The sequence below is a fragment of the Saccoglossus kowalevskii genome, chromosome 5 (genome assembly GCF_978046115.1).
Source record: "Saccoglossus kowalevskii chromosome 5, keSacKowa6.1, whole genome shotgun sequence".
Classification (NCBI taxonomy): Eukaryota; Metazoa; Hemichordata; class Enteropneusta; family Harrimaniidae; genus Saccoglossus; species Saccoglossus kowalevskii.
Genome location: NC_140645.1, coordinates 2,718,483 through 2,734,986, shown reverse-complemented (window position 1 = coordinate 2,734,986; position 16,504 = coordinate 2,718,483). Strand labels below are relative to the sequence as shown.

The 16,504-nt window shown below is 37.6% G+C and overlaps 1 protein-coding gene across 1 annotated transcript in view; it reads left to right on the top strand.

Annotated features, from left to right (window-relative positions):
• LOC100313568 (capicua-like transcription factor) overlaps positions 1–16,504 on the top strand; it is a 68,821-nt gene that overhangs the window by 22,812 nt on the left and 29,505 nt on the right. The window contains exon 3 of the mRNA XM_085499048.1: positions 15,186–16,235. Coding sequence (XP_085355174.1) covers positions 15,186–16,235 — 1,050 coding nt within the window. The remainder of the gene's footprint in view (positions 1–15,185; positions 16,236–16,504) is intronic.

Genomic DNA, 16,504 nt, shown 5'->3' with positions numbered 1-16,504 from the left:
AGAACCATACTATTCCATGTCATACATTGGTGGGGAGAACCATACTATTCCAAGTCATACATATGAATGGGGAGAACCATACTATTCCATGTCACACATTGGTGGGGAGAACCATACTATTCCATGTCACATATTGGCGGGGAGAACCATACTATTCCAAGTCATACATTGGCGGGGAGAACCATACTATTCCATGTCACATATTGGCGGGGAGAACCATACTATTCCAAGTCACACATTGGTGGGGAGAACCATACTATTCCATGTCACACATTGGTGGGGAGAACCATACTATTCCATGTCACATATTGGCGGGGAGAACCATACTATTCCAAGTCACACATTGGCGGGGAGAACCATACTATTCCAAGTCATACATTGGTGGGGAGAACCATACTATTCCAAGTCATACATTGGTGGGGAGAACCATACTATTCCATGTCACACATTGGTGGGGAGAACCATACTATTCCATGTCATACATTGGTGGGGAGAACCATACTATTCCAAGTCACACATTGGTGGGGAGAACCATACTATTCCAAGTCACACATTGGTGGGGAGAACCATACTATTCCATGTCATACATTGGTGGGGAGAACCATACTATTCCAAGTCACACATTGGTGGGGAGAACCATACTATTCCATGTCACACATTTGTGGGGAGAACCATACTATTCCAAGTCACACATTGGTGGGGAGAACCATACTATTCCATGTCACACATTGGTGGGGAGAACCATACTATTCCAAGTCACACATTGGTGGGGAGAACCATACTATTCCAAGTCATACATTGGTGGGGAGAACCATACTATTCCATGTCACACATTGGTGGGGAGAACCATACTATTCCATGTCATACATTGGTGGGGAGAACCATACTATTCCAAGTCACACATTGGTGAGGAGAACCATACTATTCCAAGTCACACATTGGTGAGGAGAACCCATACTATTCCAAGTCACACATTGGTGAGGAGAACCATACTATTCCAAGTCACACATTGGCGGGGAGAACCATACTATTCCAAGTCATACATTGGTGGGGAGAACCATACTATTCCAAGTCATACATTGGTGGGGAGAACCATACTATTCCATGTCACACATTGGTGGGGAGAACCATACTATTCCAAGTCACATATTGGTGGGGAGAACCATACTATTCCAAGTCACACATTGGTGGGGAGAACCATACTATTCCAAGTCACACATTGGTGGGGAGAACCATACTATTCCAAGTCACATATTGGTGGGGAGAACCATACTATTCCAAGTCACACATTGGTGGGGAGAACCATACTATTCCAAGTCGCACATTGGTGGGGAGAACCATACTATTCCAAGTCGCACATTGGTGGGGAGAACCATACTATTCCAAGTCACACATGGGAGTGGGGAGAACCATACTATTCCATGTCACACATGGGTGGGGAGAACCATACTATTCCATGTCATACATGGGAGTGGGGAGAACCATACTATTCCATGTCACACATGGGAGTGGGGAGAACCATACTGTTCCATGTCACACATGGGTGGGGAGAACCGTACTATTCCAAGTCACACATTGGTGGGGAGAACCATACTATTCCAAGTCACACATTGGTGGGGAGAACCATACTATTCCAAGTCACACATTGGTGGGGAGAACCATACTATTCCAAGTCACACATTGGTGGGGAGAACCATACTATTCCAAGTCACACATTGGTGGGGAGAACCATACTATTCCAAGTCACACATGGGAGTGGGGAGAACCATACTATTTCATGTCACACATGGGTATGGGGAGAACCATAATATTCCATGTCACACATGGGAGTAGGGAGAACCATACTATTCCATGTCATACATGGGCATGGGGAGAACCATACTATTCCATGTCACACATGGGAGTGGGGAGAACCATACTATTCCAAGTCACACATGGGAGTGGGGAGAACCATACTATTTCATGTCACACATGGGTATGGGGAGAACCATAATATTTCATGTCACACATGGGAGTAGGGAAAACCATACTATTCCATGTCATACATGGGCATGGGAAGAACCATACTATTCCATGTCACACATGGGTGGGGAGAACCATACTATTCCATGTCACACATGGGAGTGGGGAGAACCATACTATTTCATGTCACACATGGGTATGGGGAGAACCATAATATTTCATGTCACACATGGGAGTAGGGAAAACCATACTATTCCATGTCATACATGGGCATGGGAAGAACCATACTATTCCATGTCACACATGGGTGGGGAGAACCATACTATTCCATGTCATACATGGGCATGGGAAGAACCATACTATTCCATGTCACACATGGGTGGGGAGAACCATACCATTCCATGTTGCACATGGGAGTGGAGAGAACCATACTATTCCATGTTGCACATGGGAGTGGGGAAAACCATACTATTCCATGTTGCACATGGGAGTGGGGAAAACCATACTATTCCATGTTGCACATGGAAGTGGAGAGAACCATACTATTCCATGTTGCACATGGGAGTGGGAGAACCATACTATTGCATGTTGCACATGGGAGTGGGGAGAACCATACTATTCCATGTTGCACATGGGAGTGGGGAAAACCATACTATTCCATGTTGCACATGGGAGTGGGGAAAACCATACTATTCCATGTTGCACATGGAAGTGGAGAGAACCATACTATTCCATGTTGCACATGGGAGTGGGAGAACCATACTATTGCATGTTGCACATGGGAGTGGGGAGAACCATACTATTTCATGTTGCACATGGGAGTGGGAGAACCATACTATTCCATGTTGCACATGGGAGTGGGGATAACCATACTATTTTATGTTTCACATGGGAGTGGGAGAACCATACTATTCCATGTTGCACATGGGGGTGGGGAGAACCATACTATTCCATGTCACACATGGGAGTGGGGAGAACCATACTATTCCATGTTGCACATGGGAGTTGGGAGAACCATACTATTCCATGTTGCACATGGGGGTGGGGAGAACCATACTATTCCTTGTCACACTGGAATGGGGAGAACCACACTATTCCAAGTCACACATGGGAGTGGGGAGAACCATACTCTTCCATGTTGCACATGGGAGTGGGGAGACCCATACTATTTCATGTTGCACATGGGAGTTGGGAGAACCATACTATTCCATGTTGCACATGGGAGTGGGGAGAACCATACTATTCCATGTCACACATGGGAGTGGGGAGAACCATACTATTCCATGTTGCACATGGGGGTGGGGAGAACCATACTCTTCCATGTTGCACATGGGAGTGGGGAGACCCATACTATTTCATGTTGCACATGGGAGTTGGGAGAACCATACTATTCCATGTTGCACATGGGAGTGGGGAGAACCATACTATTCCATGTCACACATGGGAGTGGGGAGAACCATACTATTCCATGTTGCACATGGGAGTTGGGAGAACCATACTATTCCATGTTGCACATGGGGGTGGGGAGAACCATACTATTCCTTGTCACACTGGAATGGGGAGAACCACACTATTCCAAGTCACACATGGGAGTGGGGAGAACCATACTCTTCCATGTTGCACATGGGAGTGGGGAGACCCATACTATTCCATGTCACACATGGGAGTGGGGAGAACCATACTCTTCCATGTTGCACATGGGAGTGGGGAGACCCATACTATTTCATGTTGCACATGGGAGTTGGGAGAACCATACTATTCCATGTTGCACATGGGAGTGGGGAGAATCATACAATTTCTTGTACCATGGCGTCTTTAATTGACCAATGAGTGTTCTAGAATGTTCAATGTCATATTTCGTAACCTACTTATGGCATGGTATATAATGAAGTGCCAAAATCTCAGGATAAGCAACAAATTGACTATAAATTATGCATATTCCCAACAATGATTTGATTAGCTGAATCCTCCCCAATATTGCAGCAGAAGCAGTAGTGTAAATTAGTTTATCATTGTCACTTGATGGTTACGACACATAAACCATGAGATGATGAGTGATTTATATGTCATAACCATATGTGACCATCATTTAACTCGTTCTATATCACACATGATAATGGGGTAGAATCCTGCTCTTCACATACAGTGATGGACCTCGCTAGTTTATCTTGTTTATATGCAAATTTACATGCATATTTCACAAAATCAATGAATGGTGGCACCCCTACACAGCAGGTTGATTGATAATCTTCGTATTCAAATGTCACGTACTGTGATTGTGATCACATTTGCGTTCATTGGCCATTGATGATTTGTATTTATTGTACAGATATCTTGGAGTCCTCGGAGAGTGTGTAGATGCTTGGTTACAGGAATTTTGTGAAGCATGTTTAAATAACTATGTGCCATTGCAGCAAAAATAGTCTTATGAATGAATTGCTAGCCTCTTAATTAATTATAGCTAAAGTGCTAACAATCTTGTTATGAGAATATACTATAAGGCCTTGCAGGGCTAGACTAGTAAAATTTGCCTTAACAGACTCATAAATATATACTTTTGCCAGATGTTTTGTATGAAGTTTATTTTCGCTGATTTTTGATGAGTTGAATGTAGAATATACATGTAGGAATAAGTATTTTCACTGGGTTTTATTCGCACAGAATTATCCCTTTAGCGAAAATAAATAAGTGAAAAAGTATTTTAAAGTAGGGTAACGAACATTGTCTTTATGTCCAAGAGGTCAATTTGCTCAGTTAGCTTGAATTTGCAAGAATATACATGTAAGCTAAAATAAAATTCTAAAAATTAAATTATTTGGTGCATCTTTATGACCATGTCTGTAAAGTATAGTTTGTGGTTGATGCAATCTTGGTGGCAAATGCCCTGGTATTGTAAAGCTTGACTGCCATTACACATGTGTATTGCTTCCTTGCATTGCGTACCACTCTTGTATTGTCTACTATAGCTACTTATAACACCATCTTTGCATTAAGACTTGTATGTCATTTACCGATTATTGATGTCAAATTTCATTCTTGCAAAGTTGATTGAATCTCGTAGCAGTCACTATGGCAACACTAGAACTGTAAAATATTGACACTTTTTGAAAACCAATTGTAAATGCTGATTATTTTGTAATTACAATGCAATATTAATTTTTGGTTTCTTTCTACTATTCTAAAGTGGTAATCTTTTTTATGTAAATTAGCTCACTATTAATTGGACTCTTAAATAATCATTATATCTTGTTGGAATTATTTACAGTTTTTAGTATTTGTAAATGCCCTTGACATACTGCTTCCGTTTCCTGAGATAAACATTGACCCAGATTTGAACAGAGATTCCTTTAGCTGCAACTAAGTGTAGAAACAACATTATAATATTATAATTAGGTCATTCTTGCATTCATTATAATATTGTAATCACTTACAGGGCCTGAACTAGGTATTCTGAGGGCACCCAATTTCATGGCCACCATTGCCAAAAGTGATTCGGAATGATTGAAACTGTCAAGAAAAAACTATAGCACATCAAGTTAATGTCTCCATGGCCTCTTCAGCCCTTATATAATCATCTTATAATTTAAATACCTCATTATAATATTAAAATCAGTTGTATACATGTACCTTCAAGCACTTTTGGTGAGTGGTTGAGTATTTTTGTTAAATGCAAAGTTTTTGGTGTTATTTTTGTGTGCATTTGCAGTTCTTACTGGATTGCATACTTGCTTTCACTGTAAACAATTATTCTGTAATCCTTTCCATTGCTGATTGTATGGCATCTAATATTGTTAAAAAACCAGGTGAAAAATATTACAATTATCTTGACACCTAATTAGAATATTATAATCATCTTTTGATCTCTTTTTTCATCTTGTCATAGGCTAGTTGGGAATTCTTTCCTCATCATTTGTTTTCAATATGATGATAAAAAAAACTTCAGCATTATGAGAAATTTGCTAGATAAAGTTATACTGCATATTAGTATTATGGGATGGGAAAGTGTCTAATGGGTTATCGAGTATCTTCAGAATCTCTTGGTTAAATATTTCATGACTAAAAATGCACATTGTCTTGAGGGACAATTTGAAAGACAATATCAGATGCCAATTTATTGAGATAGAAGAGTGACACATGCTCAAGTGATGTACAAATAGGTTGATATCTGCCATTTCACAGGAATGTTTCTATAGCAACAACTTGAAGTAAAGTGATACCTTGGAACTTTGAAACAAAAAGATAAGAATTTGCATAATTAATAATGACCTGAATTCAAGGGAAGTGATATGAGGTTATTGTGAGAAAATTAGGAAAGTCAATTTGTCCATTCAACTGTCTTGGCCTTTATTTTCACTCCTGAGAGACAATCTCAGCCTTGGTCTATACATACATTTGTTCTCGTATATGGCTAGTTAAAACCAGTATTGAGCACTTCAAGATAACACAACACCATGTTTTATTTTGAGATTTGATCAAATTTGTCAAAATGGTGGCCATTTTGTTTAATAACTTAAAATCAGTCTGTAACGTGTCCGGAACTGTTTCTCAGGGCTGAATTGGCGATTTCAATCAAACTATGTATGATGATCATGTATATTTGGTTACACGTGCAGGTCTTATGTTTTTCAAAATTTGGACCAAGGTGGCCAACTGGCGGTCATTTTGTTTTGTTTTTTCTTTTTTTGTGCCGATTTCTCTGAAAGATATGGCCTGATTCACTTGAAAGTTTGTACATAGGTAGTACTGCAAGGTAACACAACAATATGTTTTGTCTTTAGATTTGATCAAATTTGTCGAAATGGTGGCCATTTTGTCAAAAAAACGTAAAATCACATTCTTTAATATGTTCGGAACTGTTTCTTGGAGCTGAACAGGGCGATATGGCCTGATTCTTTTCAAAGTTTAATAGGGCATTTTCAATCAAACTTTGTATGATGACCTTACATATTAGGTTACAGTGCAAGATATATTTTTTTTGGAGATACTTTTAGAGATACAATACCCGACTGGCTGCGTTTGTCTTTTATGCTATTTCTTCTGTAAGATATAGTCCAATTCAGTTCAAAGTTTTCATGTAGGTACTATACTGATAGTAACACAATCAGTCTGTGTTAGTGTTAAAAAAACATTAATCTTTCATTTCTACATGTACTGAACATTTACATCCACTAAAGCTAATACTTAACGGGGACTATGCATTATCAATACTTATTTATGGTATATCTTGGAATAGTGTAAGGTGGATCCATCTTGCTATTGTTATGGCAGTAAGCGTTTTCATTCCAATTACTGGGCCATTTGTGTTAGACCCTAAATTTGAGTAACTGTGAAATATGAACAAAACCTTCCTGTAAGGCTAAAAAACAACTTTTATGCATGTTACTACAAGAGGGTTCCACCAATGGCTTCTCTCTTGTGATTCAGTGTTTAGCTTCCATGTTTGATTTTCCACCATTGGCTTCTCTCTTGTGATTCAGTGTTTAGCTTCCATGTTTGGTTCCACCATTGGCTTCTCTCTTGTGAGTCAGTGTTTAGCTTCCATGTTTGGTTCCACCATTGGCTTCTCTCTTGTGATTCAGTGTTTAGCTTCCATGTTTGGTTCCACCATTGGCTTCTCTCTTGTGATTCAGTGTTTAGCTTCCATGTTTGATTCCACCATTGGCTTCTCTCTTGTGATTCAGTGTTTAGCTTCCATGTTTGATTCCACCATTGGCTTCTCTCTTGTGATTCAGTGTTTAGCTTCCATGTTTGATTCCACCATTGGCTTCTCTCTTGTGATTCAGTGTTTAGCTTCCATGTTTGATTCCACCATTGGCTTCTCTCTTGTGATTCAGTGTTTAGCTTCCATGTTTGGTTCCAGCATTGGCTTCTCTCTTGTGATTCAGTGTTTAGCTTCCATGTTTGGTTCCAGCATTGGCTTCTCTCTTGTGATTCAGTGTTTAGCTTCCATGTTTGGTTCCAGCATTGGCTTCTCTCTTGTGATTCAGTGTTTAGCTTCCATGTTTGGTTCCACCATTGGCTTCTCTCTTGTGATTCAGTGTTTAGCTTCCATGTTTGGTTCCAGCATTGGCTTCTCTCTTGTGATTCAGTGTTTAGCTTCCATGTTTGATTCCACCATTGGCTTCTCTCTTGTGATTCAGTGTTTAGCTTCCATGTTTGATTCCAGCATTGGCTTCTCTCTTGTGATTCAGTGTTTAGCTTCCATGTTTGATTCCACCATTGGCTTCTCTCTTGTGATTCAGTGTTTAGCTTCCATGTTTGATTCCAGCATTGGCTTCTCTCTTGTGATTCAGTGTTTAGCTTCCATGTTTGGTTCCACCATTGGCTTCTCTCTTGTGATTCAGTGTTTAGCTTCCATGTTTGATTCCAGCATTGGCTTCTCTCTTGTGATTCAGTGTTTAGCTTCCATGTTTGGTTCCACCATAGGCTTCTCTCTTGTGATTCAGTGTTTAGCTTCCATGTTTGGTTCCACCATTGGCTTCTCTCTTGTGATTCAGTGTTTAGCTTCCATGTTTGATTCCAGCATTGGCTTCTCTCTTGTGATTCAGTGTTTAGCTTCCATGTTTGGTTCCACCATAGGCTTCTCTCTTGTGATTCAGTGTTTAGCTTCCATGTTTGATTCCACCATTGGCTTCTCTCTTGTGATTCAATGTTTAGCTTCCATGTTTGATTCCACCATTGGCTTCTCTCTTGTGATTCAGTGTTTAGCTTCCATGTTTGGTTCCACCATTGGCTTCTCTCTTGTGATTCAGTGTTTAGCTTCCATGTTTGATTCCACCATTGGCTTCTCTCTTGTGATTCAGTGTTTAGCTTCCATGTTTGATTCCACCATTGGCTTCTCTCTTGTGATTCAATGTTTAGCTTCCATGTTTGATTCCACCATTGGCTTCTCTCTTGTGATTCAGTGTTTAGCTTCCATGTTTGATTCCACCATTGGCTTCTCTCTTGTGATTCAATGTTTAGCTTCCATGTTTGATTCCACCATTGGCTTCTCTCTTGTGATTCAGTGTTTAGCTTCCATGTTTGATTCCACCATTGGCTTCTCTCTTGTGATTCAGTGTTTAGCTTCCATGTTTGATTCCACCATTGGCTTCTCTCTTGTGATTCAGTGTTTAGCTTCCATGTTTGATTCCACCATTGGCTTCTCTCTTGTGATTCAGTGTTTAGCTTCCATGTTTGATTCCAGCATTGGCTTCTCTCTTGTGATTCAGTGTTTAGCTTCCATGTTTGATTCCACCATTGGCTTCTCTCTTGTGATTCAGTGTTTAGCTTCCATGTTTGATTCCACCATTGGCTTCTCTCTTGTGATTCAATGTTTAGCTTCCATGTTTGATTCCACCATTGGCTTCTCTCTTGTGATTCAGTGTTTAGCTTCCATGTTTGATTCCACCATTGGCTTCTCTCTTGTGATTCAATGTTTAGCTTCCATGTTTGATTCCACCATTGGCTTCTCTCTTGTGATTCAGTGTTTAGCTTCCATGTTTGATTCCACCATTGGCTTCTCTCTTGTGATTCAGTGTTTAGCTTCCATGTTTGATTCCACCATTGGCTTCTCTCTTGTGATTCAATGTTTAGCTTCCATGTTTGATTCCACCATTGGCTTCTCTCTTGTGATTCAGTGTTTAGCTTCCATGTTTGGTTCCACCATTGGCTTCTCTCTTGTGATTCAGTGTTTAGCTTCCATGTTTGGTTCCACCATTGGCTTCTCTCTTGTGATTCAATGTTTAGCTTCCATGTTTGATTCCAGCATTGGCTTCTCTCTTGTGATTCAGTGTTTAGCTTCCATGTTTGGTTCCACCATAGGCTTCTCTCTTGTGATTCAGTGTTTAGCTTCCATGTTTGGTTCCACCATAGGCTTCTCTCTTGTGATTCAATGTTTAGCTTCCATGTTTGATTCCACCATTGGCTTCTCTCTTGTGATTCAATGTTTAGCTTCCATGTTTGATTCCACCATAGGTTTTTTTGGTTGTTGTGGCTGACAATGCCAGCATTAGTGGTTGGCAGAAACTTGACATCAACTCATTTTTTCCTCTTCCAAAATTATGATGCATTCTGTATTAAATAATAAAAGCTTCAAAATTGTACACTATGTTTATTGACAAATATTTGTTATTTTCCAAGTAGCTGATGTCTTGGGTCTTGATATCCATTGTAATAATAGCTGATATGGTCATCCAGGTATTAATGTACATGTCTGAAAGTGAATGTCTGAATGGCTTGCCAATGTTTCAATATTGTCTCAATTGTCAATGAAATCCTACTACAATGTAGCAGTTGTGGTTTAAAGTTGTTTTCTTCTTTTCTTCATTTATTAAATGTTTTGTACCTAACCTAAATAAAAAAAAAAAATATTTTACCAAAGATTTTTAATCTATGGTGTAACTGAGAAATGGATTAAAACCTAAGATTATGCCAATAAATGCACAGTATTCAGTATTTTCCAAATCTCAAATTTATTTCCATTTTGACATCCATCTCTTTGAAGACGATGTATTTATTTCACTCTACAGTTGTCAATTGAGGTAAAATCCTGAGACATGTATAACAAGCCATCACCTTTGCAGTCGGTATCCATAAATCCTGAGACATGTATAACAAGCCATCACCTTTGCAGTCGGTATCCAGGATACTATCCACTCATTTCCTGTTTCATAAATTGACCTTTTAAGGACACACATACTGGTACTGAATTACACTTTCATTAAAATGGAGAAACAATATTTTTTAATTTATGTTTTTGAACAACATTATTGGATGTACGATACATATACATATACATACAATGTATATATGTCTATTTAGTGGCTATCGTGCTTTGCTAATCAAATTAAAAAATATAATCATTGTTTTAAAGATAACATGATGATTTTAAAAATAGGCATTTCTATAAAATAATCTAATATTCCTATAAAATCTGTATTACAACTGGTACTTTGACTGAAAGGTTGTTTGTTAGTGATGTGTTTGACGTAGGTGGTATTGTATATGCAAGCTGACTGACACGCACAGCTGGGAGTCATTCAATGTAAATGATATGCTAATGATATGCTAATAAATGCCTCATTTGCATAGCCCCGCCTGCTTCATTGTTTGCTGCTCAGTGACTGTACATCCAGGGTTGCTCTCAGCTGACAATATTGTGGCTGGTCACTGCATGTGTTGTAGTAATCCATTGTCAATGTAATTATCAATTGGATTGGAAATTAACAATGTCACAGCATTTGATTAACCCTTCGCATACAAGTCATACACAAAATGTAATTATAAATCATTATTTTGTGTAAAATTTTATTTAAATTACATTTAAATGTAAAAATATATAATTATTTTTATTCTAATTATAAATATTTGAGATCATGAGAAATTTTTATAATTTATTGCTACAAATGTTGCTAAAATTTGAAATGTATCACAGAGGAAGAAATAATGGTGAGCAAACCTTGAGGGATACTCAACTATTTTTATTGGAATGTTATTTAATTATTTAATGTATATTTAATGAGCAGTGCCACCTTGACAATCTAAAAACAAGTCCCTGGAATCCAGGACTACTTGCAGCTTTCCTCCTCATTCTTGTTGTATTTGGTGATTCATACTACTAGTCTGGCGTCTGCTAACCCTTAGACGCCAGTACTGATATACTTGTAGATTAGACATTAACAAATTATGTTATTTTTGCTACCGGTGGACTAGATGAATTAGAAACTTGAATTACAGTATTCTGAATTTAAATTTAAAAAAAAAATATTTAATATTTTTCACAATTAAGCATATTTAAATTTATGACAAGTCTAAAAAGTTCATACTTCCCTTTTGTCAGGCTTGTGGGGCGTAAAATTGTTTGTTTCTGTTTTTACAAATATTCCTGAGTAGTTGATTTACCAGTGGGTCTTATTATTTAGTACCCTCTAAAAAAGGGGACCCTGTGGAGATAGGCAGAATTAAATAATACAAATGTAATCATGGTAATTATTTTAAAAATCAGAATGTTTGTTAGTGCTGTAATATATCGCAGTATATCAATAAATATTCAATATGGTTATGAGAGTGAGAAATGTTGACATAATCTACGATGTATGTTATGAGAGTGAGAAATGTTGACATAATCTACAATGTAAGTTATGAGAGTGAGAAATGTTGACATAATCTACAATGTATGTTATGAGAGTGAGAAATGTTGACATAAGCTACAATGTATGTTATGAGAGTGAGAAATGTTGACATAATCTACAATGTATGTTATGGAGTGAGAAATGTTGACATAATCTACAATGTAAGTTATGAGAGTGAGAAATGTTGACATAATCTACAATGCAAGTTAAGAGTGAGAAATGTTGACATAAGCTACAATGTATGTTATGAGAGTGAGAAATATTGACATAAGCTACAATGTATGTTATGAGAGTGAGAAATGTTGACATAAGCTACAATGTATGTTATGAGAGTGAGAAATGTTGACATAATCTACAATGCAAGTTATGAGAGTGAGAAATGTTGACATAATCTACAATGTATGTTATGAGAGTGAGAAATGTTGACATAATCTACAATGTATGTTATGAGAGTGAGAAATGTTGACATAAGCTACAATGTATGTTATGAGAGTGAGAAATGTTGACATAATCTACAATATATGTTATGAGAGTGAGAAATGTTGACATAATCTACAATGTATGTTATGAGAGTGAGAAATGTTGACATAAGCTACAATGTATGTTATGAGAGTGAGAAATGTTGACATAAGCTACAATGTATGTTATGAGAGTGAGAAATGTTGACATAATCTACAATGTATGTTATGGAGTGAGAAATGTTGACATAAGCTACAATGCAAGTTACGAGAGTGAGAAATGTTGACATAAGCTACAATGCAAGTTACGAGAGTGAGAAATGTTGACATAAGCTACAATGCAAGTTACGAGAGTGAGAAATGTTGACATAAGCTACAATGCAAGTTACGAGAGTGAGAAATGTTGACATAATCTACAATGCAAGTTACGAGAGTGAGAAATGTTGACATAAGCTACAATGTAAGTTACGATAGTGAGAAATGTTGACATAATCTACAATGTATGTTATGGAGTGAGAAATGTTGACATAATCTACAATGTAAGTTATGAGAGTGAGAAATGTTGACATAATCTACAATGCAAGTTAAGAGTGAGAAATGTTGACATAAGCTACAATGTATGTTATGAGAGTGAGAAATGTTGACATAATCTACAATGTATGTTATGAGAGTGAGAAATGTTGACATAAGCTACAATGTATGTTATGAGAGTGAGAAATGTTGACATAATCTACAATATATGTTATGAGAGTGAGAAATGTTGACATAATCTACAATGTATGTTATGAGAGTGAGAAATGTTGACATAAGCTACAATGTATGTTATGAGAGTGAGAAATGTTGACATAAGCTACAATGTATGTTATGAGAGTGAGAAATGTTGACATAATCTACAATGTATGTTATGAGAGTGAGAAATGTTGACATAAGCTACAATGCAAGTTACGAGAGTGAGAAATGTTGACATAATCTACAATGCAAGTTACGAGAGTGAGAAATGTTGACATAAGCTACAATGTAAGTTACGATAGTGAGAAATGTTGAAATGTGTCTTTTAGCCAGAAGCAGTAAGTGGTTGTGCAACCTCGATAAAGTCACTTCCCCCAAATAAAATTTCACCAAGAGTTGGCACTTCCCTCATTACTAATGCATCTCTGAAACACTGGAGGAACTTTAACCAGAATAATTTTGTTGCATCACATGAAAAGAAAAGATGTTCAAGTGTCTCACTCTCACCTCCACAGAATGTACATAATTCAGATATTTGTACCCCCCTTCTCTTTAGGTCATAATTGGTATATAAAATATGGTGGAGTAATCTGAACTGAAATTCTCTGGTCTTAACATCTATTGCCACTCTAAATGGCAAGTTATATGTGGCTTTCCAATCTCTAGTTGGTTCAAACTTTCTTTCATAGTAGCCCTCACTGATAGGAACAGAGTCATTTTGACTTTGCAGAACTTTCTTCGGTATACACAGGTTTGACTCTATGATTTACAAGTAGGTCAAACTGAACTAACTAGACCATTAGCATAGATACGTCAAACGTTGAAATGAAGGAAATTAGAGCTGCGGTGCTGACAATAATTTATGTAGCATTCAAAAATCGATTCAATTTTACCTTATCTGTTTACCACAGTGTTTGTAAGGGCGGTATTTAGGTACACGTAACCTGGTTTCAGTTATTTTATTGTTGAGTCTTAATTGCAATGAATATTACCACACTCTCCCTTCAGAATTAACAACATCCTCTAGTTGTAGTGAAAACACCAATGTCATTTGTATCACCTTCACAACCTTGTCCCCATTTTAAGAAACTATAATTTAAAACTTATAAACATTAAGGTAAAAAATAAATAACAGCTGCATAATTATCAAAGCATTTACATCTGTCTGTCTGTCTGTCTGTCTGTCTGTCTGTCTGTATGTCTGTATGTCTGTATGTATGTATGTATGTATGTATGTATGTTTGGCTGTAAGTTGCATTATGCATTTACAGGTTACATTTACTTTACATTTATTATAATATTTCAATACTGTAAAAATGTTATTTAAAAAGTATATTTAATCAGTGATTTTTGGATGCAAAAAAGAATCTGGGATTAAAAAATATGTGAGGCAATATATCATTTGTTGTCAGAAAAAGAATCATTCCATCAAAACACTATTCTGTATTTGGTCTAGAAACCAGTAAATTACAAAAAACCTGTCATAGTTGAGTTTTTACAGAAATACTGAATTTTCCCACTAGGTTGGTACAATTACCTGCTGTTGTAAACACAAAACTAAATTGTGAATAATCTCTGACTTGAAGTCTAAAATGCAATTAATTGATACATGTATCATGAAAATTAACAAAATAATTTCAAGGATTAGTTACCTCCTGTCAGACCTTAATTGAATTTTCCCTTTAACACTTGTACTGTATACTGGGACAATAAGACCTTTAGATTTGTTTAGACTTATTCATAAAAAGTGTGAAAAAAACAAAAATGTTGACATTTTCCAAGTTTGGCAAATCTATGCATTGTGTTCTAGATTATATACTATATAATCAAATTGTTTTTTGTTGTTGAAGTAGGACGGATGAAATTATTTTGTGATTTATCCCACTCTTCATACTAATGTGCAAATTCTTTGTATCTTTCACAGATTCACGGCCACTTATTGATGCTTCAAAGTTTGATATGGACGAGACAGAGGCTGCCAATATGTTGGTTTCACTCGGCAACTCCAGGTCTGGAACACCTTGTTTTTCACCTGTACCAACACCAGGTCCGATGTCACCCAGATCTCACTCACAGTCTTCATCACCACATTTCAATTTCAGAGGACCCTCTGCTACATTCAGTCCTATATCAATTTACCCACAACCAACACAGCGAGGTGTTGTTATAACACCCACACGTCGATGGAGTACAAGTACGCCAAAATCTGGTCGTTCATCGACTGAGATGATTTCACCTAGCGGCAATCGCATTGTCTCAGGTACAACACCCACATTTCAAGCGCATTTGAACTTCACCTCCCCAATCAGCCCTACCAAACTGAAAACCAAAATGGAGAACTATAAGAACATGCCGAGAACAGAACTTAATAAGAGTAGTGATGGCAATGACTCTGGCGTGGATGTGACTGGTCAGACGCGAAGTCCGACACCGGCACTTACAGTGTCGCCAACATATTCTCGTCAACAACAAGTTATCTCTCCCCCTAACATAATATCACCAAGTATGGTTGCTAGGCAACATACATGGCAGTCTTCACAAATACAAACAGCGATTATTAGTAGCATTCATGAAACGCGGACTCAGGCGGGTTTTGTACCACCCCCTATAGCACCGCTGCAAAGAAACTCACAAGAATCGTCACCACCAGAGAGAAATCGAAATACAGTGAGAACTGAAAGACCTGCAGTCCCACCTGTTAGGCCAGCACCACAATCTGTTGAGTCCACAGAGAGGAAAGAAACAACAGACTCACAAACACAGACCACTCAGGACAGTGAAGATCAACCACCTCAGCACTCTGAGTTAGCTAATCAGAGTGTTGGACAGCCACAGCAATCTGAACAACAAAATCATAGCCAGGGGACCCTGTTACAACAATCTGGACCAGCCCACCCAACTCCATCTGCTTTGTTACCAGTTATTGCTACAGGACAAAGTGAAGATGAAGGAAAACCAGGAAAACCTGACTCAGGTATTTTGTGTATTATGTTATTTATTACGTCATACTTGTAAAATAATGATTTCCACAATAAAAATTATTTATTTATTATTTCAACCATTTTTAATAATTGCAATTTTAAAACTGTTGAATTGAAACAAAAATAATGAACTCAAATTTGGTAAAAGTCACTTTGTTTTTCACTGCTACATAATTAGCCCGAATCATATTTTTGGGCATCACATTGCACCTTGGTTAAACATGATGATATGTTTTTATAAGGCTTCCCTGAATATAGTGAA